At 49.7% G+C, this 11,398-nt stretch overlaps 1 protein-coding gene across 1 annotated transcript in view; it reads left to right on the top strand.

The window, feature by feature from the left end:
- ANAPC7 (anaphase promoting complex subunit 7) overlaps positions 1-3,362 on the top strand; it is a gene marked incomplete at its 5' end in the record, with an annotated part of 6,015 nt that extends 2,653 nt beyond the window's left edge. Inside the window, 5 exons of the mRNA XM_010131617.1 lie at positions 155-272; positions 696-892; positions 1,534-1,758; positions 2,176-2,326; positions 3,173-3,362. Coding sequence (XP_010129919.1) covers positions 155-272; positions 696-892; positions 1,534-1,758; positions 2,176-2,326; positions 3,173-3,362 — 881 coding nt within the window. The remainder of the gene's footprint in view (positions 1-154; positions 273-695; positions 893-1,533; positions 1,759-2,175; positions 2,327-3,172) is intronic.
- Positions 3,363-11,398: the final 8,036 nt, after the last annotated feature.

The raw sequence follows: 11,398 nt of genomic DNA, 5'->3' as shown, positions 1-11,398 counted from the left end.
GTTCAGCGTTTACGTCCAGGAGCTGTGTATCCCAAACGGTTCCTGGTAGTTGCACAGTCTGAAGCAGGCGTTTGTGGCTTTGGTTTTGTTTTTTTCTCTTGTTGTGAATGAACTTGCCATTTCTTGAGGATTGATCTTCAAGCGTTTCTCTTAGGAATGGATGTATATGGTTATTTATTGGCCCGTGAAGGTCGACTAGAGGATGTGGAGAACTTGGGCTGCCGTCTCTTCAACATTTCTGATCAACACGCAGAACCCTGGGTGGTATCTGGGTAAGTTGTTTTCTTTCTTCCCTCAACTCTTGATCATCTGCTGCGTGCAGTGGATTACAGCTGATACACTGGAGTCAGCTTTTTGGGGGGGCTTTGTTTGTCTTTTCTATTCTATCTGTTCTGTTCTTGGGGTGAATTCAGTGAGCTCTCCATACCTTTCTAGTTTGGTTGTTTTCTGTATGTTTAAGCCGATTTGAGTTACCGCACTGGTGCAATAACAACGATAAATTAAACAGCTGTAACAGTTGATATTTATAATGCTGTTTTTTTAAACCCCTGAAGAGTTGTTTCCCCTGAACGTAAGTTCTTAGCTTCAAATGCAAGAATCTCAACAGTTGCCTGTAGTTTTTTTTCCCCCTGCTTTTCAACCTCTGTGAATGTCACAGGCAGTGCATATTGACAACCCCTCTTGTCTTTCCATAGGTGTCATAGTTTCTACAGCAAACGATACTCTCGTGCCTTGTACCTGGGAGCCAAAGCCATCCAGCTTAACAGTAACAGCGTCCAGGCTCTGCTGCTGAAAGGGGCCGCTCTCAGGAACATGGGCCGGGTGCAGGAAGCGATCATACACTTCCGCGAAGCCATTCGGCTTGCGCCTTGCAGGCTGGATTGCTACGAAGGTGAGCGAGGAGAAGCTGCTCACAGGTACAGGGGGGGTTTGCAGAGAAGGATGCTGTTGAGATGCTGGTTAGGCAAGAGAATAGACAGCAGTTCTTGTCTTCGCTGGCTTTCTTGTAAATAAATTACCTATTATTACCTGGAATCCTGTAAAACTCTGGCGGAAGTGGGGATCTTAGAGAACGCCTGTATTTATGATTTTCAAAAAGGGCTTTTTTGTTGTTTAATCTGGATATAAACAGACCTGGGGGTGTTTTGAGCAGATCGCTTTTGCTGCTGATGTTAACTCTGTGGTTGGTTCCACTGGGAGCTTTGTCATTGTTGTGGCGAATTTATTTAAATCTTGTTGATCTCAACAGCAGCTTCAAGTAAATAGTGAGTTGTGAAGAGTCCAGGTGAAATATTAATATCTCAGTACTGCAATTGGACAAAAGTCTTAGATTGGGTGTACTTAGTCTTAGGCTTTTTTATAGTACCTGCCCATAAATAAAAGTGATGAAATCAGTTATCTGTAGCGTGGATAAAATGTTTAGGACCCCTTTCTCAATTGCAGTTTGTATTTGGAGACTGTGTGCTGCTAAGTGCAGGTAACTGAGGAGGGGTGAGTGTATGTAGCGCCGACTCAAACTGAAACGTTTTCCAGGTCTCATCGAGTGTTACCTGGCCTCCAACAGCATCCGCGAGGCGATGGTTATGGCAAACAACGTGTACAAAACTCTGGGAGCCAACGCGCAGACGCTCACTCTCTTAGCCACGGTCTGTCTTGAAGACCCGGTCACGCAGGAGAAGGCTAAAACGCTGCTGGACAAAGCGCTGACGCAAAGGCCGGATTACATTAAAGCAGTGGTGAAGAAGGCAGAACTTCTTAGTAAGTTCCTTTCTTCCCCACGTCAGCTGATTTGAAGCGTGCTGATTTACGCGGAGGAGAGTTCTGCAGCCTCATTGATGGGGAGAGTGTAACGGTGATGATACAGGCCAGGGATTTATCAGTTCTACCCTCGTCCCGCTGGACAAATCACAGAAATACGCGGTAGCAGCACGTGAAACAGTTGCAAACAAAGTGTCTTGGCTGTAAAGCGTACGTAATCATGAGCGTAGCAGTGCCTGCCGCAAAAAGCTGTTGTTTAGAGCTGAATCTTGCAAAAAGTGTGTGACTGCTGTCCCCCGTGCTGGCGGCTCAGAAGGGAGAAGTAGCCCTGTGTTGCCATAACTCTTTGCGTGCACTCTGACTTTTCCTAGCTTTCTCTAAGCTATTAATTAAAACTGTAGTTGTGCATGTCAACAGGTAGAGAACAGAAGTACGAAGATGGGATTGCGTTGCTGAGGAACGCGCTGGCTAACCAGAGCGACTGCGTTCTGCACCGCATACTGGGAGACTTCCTCGTAGCTGTCAATGAGTATCAGGAGGCAATGGACCAGTACAGCATCGCCCTGAGGTAACGCAGAGACGCCGAGGCCACAGGCTGGGCTTGTAAGAAGCAGTCGTCCGCTTGACTAAGTGACGAGTTGAGCCGCTACTTGATTAGGATGGGCAGCGGAGTTGGCTTTACGTTGTTCTCTAACTTAAACAGGCAAATGCTGGCATGGTGATGAATTAGTTGGTCGTAAGGCTGCAAAGTGCGAGATGTAGGGATTGTGTTAATGCAAAACATGACACTAGGCATGTGGATCCCTGACTGATGAAGGGATTAAGGGATGGATTTATAACAACTAATTACTATAGTCAGGCACCTTCAGATCCGTTCCTTGGACTGGAAGGTGCTCTGTGAAAATGAGCTAGTTAGTGAATTAAACGGCGTGATTCAATCTAACGTAACCTCTGTGTTATTTCAGGGTGTCACCACGCTAAATGTTACCGCGTTTTGGTTTCAGCGAGTTAAATTTACCTTAAATCTAGCACATCGTGTCCACTCTAACCTGACATAGCTTAAATAGGTCAAGCTGTTTTTTCCTGGCGTGTAACACATTTAGTCACAGTCGTTTGAATTTTTACCGCTTTCATGTTACTTTACAATTAGAATCGTCTGGAAGAGTTGACTAAGTCTTCTGGAAGAGTGTGGTGTTTAGATAAGCGCATTCTTGGGCTTCAAAATTGTTTTATATAAGGATTTAATAGTCGGTGTTAGGGTCAGCCTGAGGTGAAGTTGCATCATCTAAATAGAACTTCTTGATGATGTTAAACAGGAAGTCCAGGCAATGAGATGAGATTTTGGGGTTTTTTTAACAATAAAGACAAAGGAAAAAGGTCTCAGACGATGTTTTCTTTTTCTTACTCTCCTCAGTTTGGATCCAAACGATCAGAAGTCACTAGAAGGAATGCAGAAAATGGAAAAAGAGGAAAGTCCGACAGATGCAACGCAGGAGGAGGACGTGGATGATATGGAGGGAAGCGGAGAAGAGGGGGACTTGGAAGGCAGCGACAGCGAAGCGGCGCAGTGGGCAGATCAGGAGCAGTGGTTTGGCATGCAGTGACGGCCTCTCCTGCTGCTCGGTTTGGCACTGGGACGCACCCCCGGGGCCGTTCTCTGAAGAACATAAACTATGATTTTTGTAGGGACAAAGGACTTTGTTTTCTTTTTTTCCTTTTTTTTTAGTAGACTCTGAAACCATTTTATAGTTCTGTGCATCTCAACGCCGTGAAGAGTCTTGATGCTTCTTATTTATGAAGTGTAAGGGACTAACTGGAGGTTATTTCCAGCTTTCATTTCCAAAAATTCCAGCTAAAACTAAAAGCATTAGAACCTGACATGCGTAGTGAGTCCGTTGTTTCTGACCTGAGTTCTGTGCAGCGCTGCGGTGCTTGGTCGCTCTGTAAACACCGTGGTGTGTACTCCTTTGCGGAGCAGCTCTTCCTCTCGCGGCTGTACGTGGCCGTTTGGGCTCACGCTCCGGTTGGAGTCCGGAGGGGCTGCCGGGGTGTGCCCGCAAGCAGCGCTTCCCTCTGGCTGTATTCGTGGAATGAATTTGACTTTTATAAGGCGTCAGACGTGCTGCAAAGGAGAAGTTTGGTGCACGGGGCAGCTTTGACTTGCAGCGCTTTTGTAGCTGACTGATCTCTGTGTGTGCAGAACTGAGGCAGTGCTGGAGAATCGCCGTCATTTCCTCAATCCTTACTAAACCTTTTATCGCATAAAGGCTGTCGGTGAGCATTTACTTTTACGTCAGTGTAGTTTTATGTCGGTACGTTTCTCGAAGGTGTTAGGGTGCTGACTCAAAGCCCTTCTCATTCCGTGAACAGCGCTGGCGCGCAAAACGATACAAAGAGAATTCATCCCTCTCCACTCGCATTGCTGTAGAAATGTGAAATTATGCAAATACACAGTGGCTTGGCTTTGCCACATTGATATTCTTCATGGTTTTGTCAGGTGGTAGGTGAATTTGTGTGGTTTTTCCCACCTTTTGAAGCACAGCTGCATTGCTTGACCTGCAAATGCCCAGCGTCGACGTTTCAAGGGCGAGTTCTTCGTGTCATCTAGAAACTGTTTCAGTTCTGTGGGCTCCATGTGTGGGAGGAGGAATTACTTCTTGCTCGTATTTTTCTGATCTCCTTACTCTTCACTAAACCAGGCATTTTTATAATTGTTTTGGCTCTTTGATTCCCTTTTGGATTCACTGTTACCACAGGTATGCCGGAGCACACAGACTTCTTTCACAAAACTAGAAATGAAGTTCTGAGTATGGGGGAAAATGGCTATTTGATACAGGTCGATGACACGGAAAACAAGCTTCCCCCTGGTCACAGATGTGTAATATGCAGGTAGGGGTAAAGTATCTCCCTCTGATGTGTATTATTACGGCAGTTAGAAAAATGCACGACCAGAAGAACAGGCAGATAATTTCTGTTGTCATCTACATTGGAAATATTTTGTTATGTCATGTTTTACGACGGAGGAGTCTAATAGTTTATGTATTTAAAAAGAGAACAGCTGGGTGTCTGTTCTCGCTGGAATTTTGTGGGCTTTAGACTTTCCAAAATATCAGTCTGAGTTACGGTTATTTGAAGGCCGTATGGGAGGAACAGCAGAGCATGTGCTGCTGTCGCAGGGGTTGACTCGGCACAGGCTGTTACTGCTCCTTTGTCACACAAACCCACCAAATGGCCGCGGTTCCGATTGAGTGATCGCGGTGTTTGTGCGTTCTGGTGGATGAGAGGCCTGGTCCTGCTGCTCTTCAGCGAGGAATCTGTTTCTACCATTGCTGCGTGATGCAGTCAGTAGATGTCAGCTCACTGTGTGCCTGTTAGAACAGAAAGACAGGCAAAGGGTGTATTTCTGTGTCCAGGCAAAGTCGAGGCATCTCCTTTTAGAACAACCTGCTTTGTTTTCTCCTCAGGCTCGAGCATTCACCAGCCCGAAAAGCTGGGCAGCTGCAGTGGCTTTGTAGTTGTATTCCCACCCGCTGTGGTGGATGGAAGAACAAGAGTTCTTGATGTTAGTAAAGAACGGACGCTTTTAATTGCGATGAGAGCAGTAGGTGAGGCATGTGATGCACGTTTTGCAGCCGCTTAGCCATTTTGGTGTAATGATTCCTTTAAACAGACCGTTAATCACGGATGGAAGCCACTGGCCTCACGCTTGTCTCTGAAACGTGTACGTAGAACAGGAAATGGGAGAACCACAGTTTTCCTACACGCGTTGTGTGGTGTGTTTGGAGATAATCCGATAATCTCCCCTTTTAGAGCAGACAGGAAACTAAAACCACTTCAAGACGAGTGTGCTGTAAGAAAAACGCCAGCACGCTTACGTGCAGCTTCAGCGAACGAGGCGGGGTACACCTATGAGCGCCGTCAGAAGAGAGCGGTGTCCTCGCTGCTGTGCTTCTCTGAGAGCTTGGCTCCTGACTGAACGTGAAAAGTTCAGTCAGATCCTGCAAATCAACGCTCTGTACGTCCCTGCTCTGCTGGGATTGTGTAGAGCGTGCACGGTCTCTGCTGAGACTTGGGAGTAAGGACCTTACGATGCCGCAGGGGTGGAGTGTGGTTGAGATGATGCAGGCGATGCATTTAGCGTGAGCTGCAGAATTCTAGAGGGATTCTTGCTTATTAATGAGCCTTCATTAGCACTCTAATTTTAGAACGTCATCCCTGGTTTTGCAGAGCTCTTGTGCTCTCAAATGCAGTTTCTGGTGTCCTAGTTCAGGGAATATGACAATTAGCCCATAATAAGCGGCTGACCTCGTTCTGTCCCTCAGTCACGTGCTGTGCACCCTCGAAGAAAAGATCATAAAGCCAAACCCTGAAGTTCAGGCTGTGTCAAATCCCTTCCCCAGCGTGAAGCAATTGGTAGGTGAGGCAAGAAGGCTGTTGCCGTCCAGTCTTAGCATGTCGGTGTGTCTGGAGCGGGGTGAGGACCGACTGTTTGCTTGAGATTCTTGAATTTTAATCACAAATGTCACTAAGTCTTAAATCTTTTCTTCTTTGTGATAAGGAAGACCCAGAAGTGATGCAGAAGGACAGAATTTCTTCAAACCTTACGTAGGCTTGGGTAAGGACTAAAGGACTGGAGTCTGGGAGCAGCACAGGTCCACGAGGTGGCCAGGAGTTGTCTAAACCACGTGTGGTCTGCAGCGGGCGGTTTGCTCCTGGTTGATTCTGTAACATGCTGATAACCCCTGAAATCGTGGCAGTGTTTCTGATTGCCAGGGCTTGGGAATGCGAGAACTGCGAGGCAGAGAGAGGGAACTGAGGACTGCTGGCCAGAGAAGTGGTTTCTGTCTGACCAAGGTGCTTTTTCCTTTTTGTTACTGCCCGTTACAGAGAGATGTTTGGTTCACTTCTGTGGTGGTGGTGGTTTTTTTCCCCTTTCGGTAACTGACTTCCTCCTGAGGCCTGGATCTGTGATTCTTCCCCCTTTGCTTTTCAGGAGCCCAGTGATGAGGAAACAGATCCGTTCAGGGCAGAAGCAGAGACTGTTTCTTACTCAGCAAACCTCATTTCCTCACTTAGATCTTAGCTGTGAGGAAATCTCAGAGGCTGTGTCTGTAACTTCAAGTTAATATAATTTGGTAAGTCTGTCATTAACTAAATATCTTTGAAAACCCCGGATATAAATCAGTGCAGCCTCCGGGGGGCTTTAGTGACCTTAGGTGGGTTTAAACTCAGTAGAAATCTGATTTGAAACTAAATCGCCTTAGGCAGGGCTCGGTTGGAGCATTCTGAGGAGGAAGAGGGCAAGAACTGTGGTTGAATCGCTGGAGCCCCCACCAAAGGGCCATGCTGGTAATTACTGTCTTTGTCTCTGCTCTTCTCCTGACGTTCAGTGTATAAAATACCGTGTCACTCGCTGACATCGCAGCGCCGTTTGATGAGTCGAAGCCGGTAACTTGGCTTCATCCTCTTGGAATACTGAGTAGTTCTCCAGGAAGCTGAAGGGTGATGGCATCAGCAGAGCAGGAGCAGCAGTCTGTGGGTCCGCATCTTCCCTCGGCTGCTCTGGGTGAGCTGCAGTCCGTATGGCTCTGGAGAGAAATGTTTGTCTGTCGGGAAGGCAGTAGAACGCTGCTGTCTGTGAGCCCGGAGCTTTTCTGCCTTGTGCAGCTTGCGGGGTCCTGGTTAGCCAGGATGGGAAGTGGGAAGGCGGCGGCTTCTGATTTGCCTGCTGAGGTCCATAGTGAGAGCGAGACGAGGGCGATGTTTCCATGGCCTGAATCAGTCTCTGTCGATCTGGTGGTGTCTGGAACATGGGTGTCTGCGTAACCGGCACAGGGAAAGCTTGGCCCGACTGGAAGAAACAGGAATTCCTGTCTCAGTGTGAGGTCCGCCTGGCCTGCGTCGCTGCTGGGCTCTGGGGTGGCTGCTGGCTGCTGAAGAGGAGGAACAGGGTGGCCCGTTCCTAACCCCAGTCTAGTCCCAGCACCAACCCAGCGAGGCCTTTCCACTGGGCTGTTACCAACAAGAAAAAGAGGAACTGAGTCGCCTGGTGGGATGCTGCCAGCGGGGCTTTCACCGAGAGGGAAGCGAAGACTTCAAAGACCAACGGCAGCCGTGCAGCTGCTGAAGGGAGCTCGTAATCCCATTAGGCCGTGGAGATCAGAGCGTCAGCAGCTCCGTTTTGTGAGGGTTGGATGTTGTTAGTCTTTCAAAGTACATCTGTTGGATAAAAGCCCTTCTGGTTTGGGTAGAGGCCTCCCTAATGAGCACGTGAACCCAATTAAGGGAAGAGCTCAGTGCTGAGCCGGTCCTGTCGTTGCAGCTCTGAGCAGACACCCAAAAGCGACTTCAGGAGTGAGTTAGAGCAATTTTCAAGAAGTGGGCAGTATCCTGGGAACTCTGAGTGCTCCGGGGTCAATGTCATCTGGGGAAAGGACTTCAGGACTACAACCTGAGGTGCTTGAATTTCACGGCAACACCTTTATTCGCTCTGTCCTTCAACCTGGACTAAGGCAACAAGCGCCTGGTTCCCCGCCGCCAGCAGCAGGCGCCTTCCTCTGGTTTGGTTACCGGTGCGGGAGGCGATGTGGTGCTGCACACTGTGCACAGTCGTTCTCCAGGCGTGTTCCGGCTCGTCCCGTACAGCTTCCTGCTGTGTGATTGCGGAATCTGGTGACGCACTGCTGGGATGTGGGCAGAAATGCCGGCGGTGCTGCTTGGGGAGGTTCTGTATCCCTGGGAGGTGGGGGACTTGTGAAAGCAGGTCCTGGGCGCTTTGGAAACTTGGCCTTGGTTTCTGACAGGCCACCTGTGGTTTGCGTGTCTCGCCTGACAGAGTGGAGGTTGAGTCGATGCTGTAGCCATTTCCTTCTGGTTTGTTTTTTTTTTTCCTACGAGAGGTTTGGGAGCTGCGGGCGGGAGCAGCGTGGGGTTTCGGAAGCCCATCATGAGTCTGTGCTCTCTGAGGATGAAATTTCCAGCACCTGATGGGTGGTTTGTGAGCGTGGGTGAGTGGCTGTGGCTTGGGGCCTTGTGCTGTCGGTTCACTGAAGGCATAAAGCCCCTTGGTGGGATGTCCCGAGAAGCTGACAGTGCCCACAAACCAGGATTCGGTACCTGTGACTTACAGCCAGAGGTGAACTGTGTCCACGTCAAAGCAGCCACTGCCAAACAGGACTGGAATTGCTGGTTGCAGCACGGAGAGACGATGAGCGTTTGGCAGGAATCCCTGGGGAGCTCCACCGTGAATCGGTGTTGACATGGCAGCCCCGAGTCAGCCTGGCTGGGGACAGTGAGGTGGTTCTTCCAGGAAGGGAAAGGACACGCGTTTCACGAGTTCAGGGGTGGTGGGAGCTTTCCTGCCAATGGTTTGGGGGCTGCAGGTCAGCCTTGTACCTAAAGGTCCTGGCAGTGACCAGAGAAGCTTCTGTCTGGGGTGTCCTGCTGGTGACGTTATCTTCCCCCAGCAGCGACAAGGTGTTCTCTGGTGCCGCTGCAGGAAATACCAGCTCTGCCACCTGTGTACAGCGCGGAGGGGGGTGTGGCTGCCTGGGCTTACTGGGTTTTGAGTGTTCGTTGTGGTTTCTGAACTTTATTTTGGTTAACGATGGTGTCCTCACAGAGAGGTGGGATGAGACACGAGTGGTTTTTGCAGGCTCACGGCCGTTCACTCACCATGTCTGCAGGGACGGGGACAGTCCCTTTGGGCTCCCACCACCCGATGAGACAAATAGCCTGACCCTGCTAACCTGGCGGCCAGAGGCTTCGCCGCGCTTCCACGTGGTTAAAGGTTGGGGTGAAGTATTTTAGAAGAGCTCTGCAGGTGCTTGGACACTGGGTGGAGCGCTGGGCTGTCTTCTACAGTCCTGTAGCTTCTTCCTTGCTGAGGTTGTGATGAACGTTTGCCAGCTCCTCCCCCAGAGGCTTTTCTGATTTCTCGCCCACCCTTCTGGGGGTGGCTGCGGGTTCTAATCACACACAGCTTCACCTCAGTGTAAAAATAGGGCTGTTTTCTGCCCTCTCTATGTAGAGTTTGGTGTGCTGACAGTACCGAAGAACTTGAGCTATAGGAGCGGTTTCCTTGCTCTGCGGCTGGCAGGGGGTTAGAGCCAGGGGTTAGGAGGGAGAGGAGGAGGAGGATGAAGTGTTCACCTCCGCATCTCTTACCACCTACTCCTGCACTTGAGCACCCAGCAACCCGCTGAGCATCACGTTTTCTCCATGTGGCTGTACTCCAACGTGCCGCTCACAGCTCATTGGAGTGAGGAGTTAGTTAGGAGTTAAGCAGATCATAATTTAAAGAAATGTTTAAAAACAAGTCGTGACTTTGGTCTCAGTGTGCTCAGCAGCGAGGTGCTGCCTGACGGCCCAGATGCTGGAACCGTCCATGGAATGTAACTCACCATGTCAGCAGCACAGACTGGGAGCGAGAGCCCTTCACTGAATGACTTTGTGTCATCACGATCTTTGTGTTTGGTACCAGTGCTGGGGCCGAGAATTCCTGTGAGTTGAGAAAAGGTTCACAGGGACGTGTTGGTACAACAGGTGAGGGTGGTCTGAGACAGTGGACTTCAGCTGCCTTCTGCTGCTGAAGAAGTGAGTTCTTCCTCTCATTGCTTCCTAATTAAAGCAAGGCTTGAGGTTACTGTGAGGGGGCGGTTTCCTCCAGGGTGTTTAGCGCTTAGCCCAGGTGTCTGCGTAAAGGGGTACCCGGAGTCCTGCCCCTGCCTTTGGGTGTACTGGCCGCAGAGGACCAGCGGGGAGCGGGGGCTGCTGGTGACAGTGCTGTTGGTGTGTGCTGAAGCCGGGCTATAAATAAGACAGAGGGAAGAGCTGCAGGCGCAGATAACAGCCGGGTGCTGAGCCCGGTTCTGACAGCCCCAGCCCAGAGGTTAGGAGCAGGGCTCAGCTTGCTTAGAACAACACTACCATAGTAGGAAGCAGTCACAAGCAGCTCAGCCCCACGTATTAACGCCCCCCTGCACCATCTTAGCATCCAGCTAATGCTGGAATTCAACCCCAGTATTTTTAAACCTTTCGCTGCTGTGTTTGAAGGGTCACGGACGCGTCACCTCGTTCGGATAACGCTGTTTGCCAGCAGCATGCTGCTGTCACGGCTGGAGGTTAAGAGGCATTACATTTCATTGGGCTGAAGTTGTGCTGGAGAGGCTCCCCCTCCTCTTCCTCCAGCGGCAGAGCGTTAGAGGACACTGGGAAAAATCCCACCTTTCCCCTTGGAGTGCTCCAGCCTTGCTGCCCTGTGAGCTGGCGGCTAAATCCCCATTGCTTGGGGAGTGGAAAAGCCGTAACTGCCACCAGTGCTCCCTCCCAGCAGGCTCCGTGTGGCGTGTCCTCTGCAGCAAACCCAGGTGGTTCATCTTCCTTTCGTCCACGGCAGGGGGAAGAGATGAGCAGCTACTTTGGGTTGGGGCAATTTATAAAATAGAAAAGGACAAAAAAATGAAGATGTAGTTGGGAAAGAAATGTTTATTTTAAGTTTCTCAGAGGGATTTTACAAACAATGGAGCATTTTAAAAAAAACTGAGTGATCAAAGTTCTTGACAGTGTCCCTTAAACACACACACAAGCCCCTGGACCGAGGAAAATCACACCAGCGAGGAGGTCAATGCTGCCGGAAGAG

This window comes from Buceros rhinoceros, unplaced genomic scaffold (assembly GCF_000710305.1).
Source record: "Buceros rhinoceros silvestris isolate BGI_N320 unplaced genomic scaffold, ASM71030v1 scaffold19622, whole genome shotgun sequence".
NCBI lineage: Eukaryota > Metazoa > Chordata > Aves > Bucerotiformes > Bucerotidae > Buceros > Buceros rhinoceros.
Note: the sequence above shows the minus strand (reverse complement) of the source record. Positions and strands in the feature narration are given on the sequence as shown.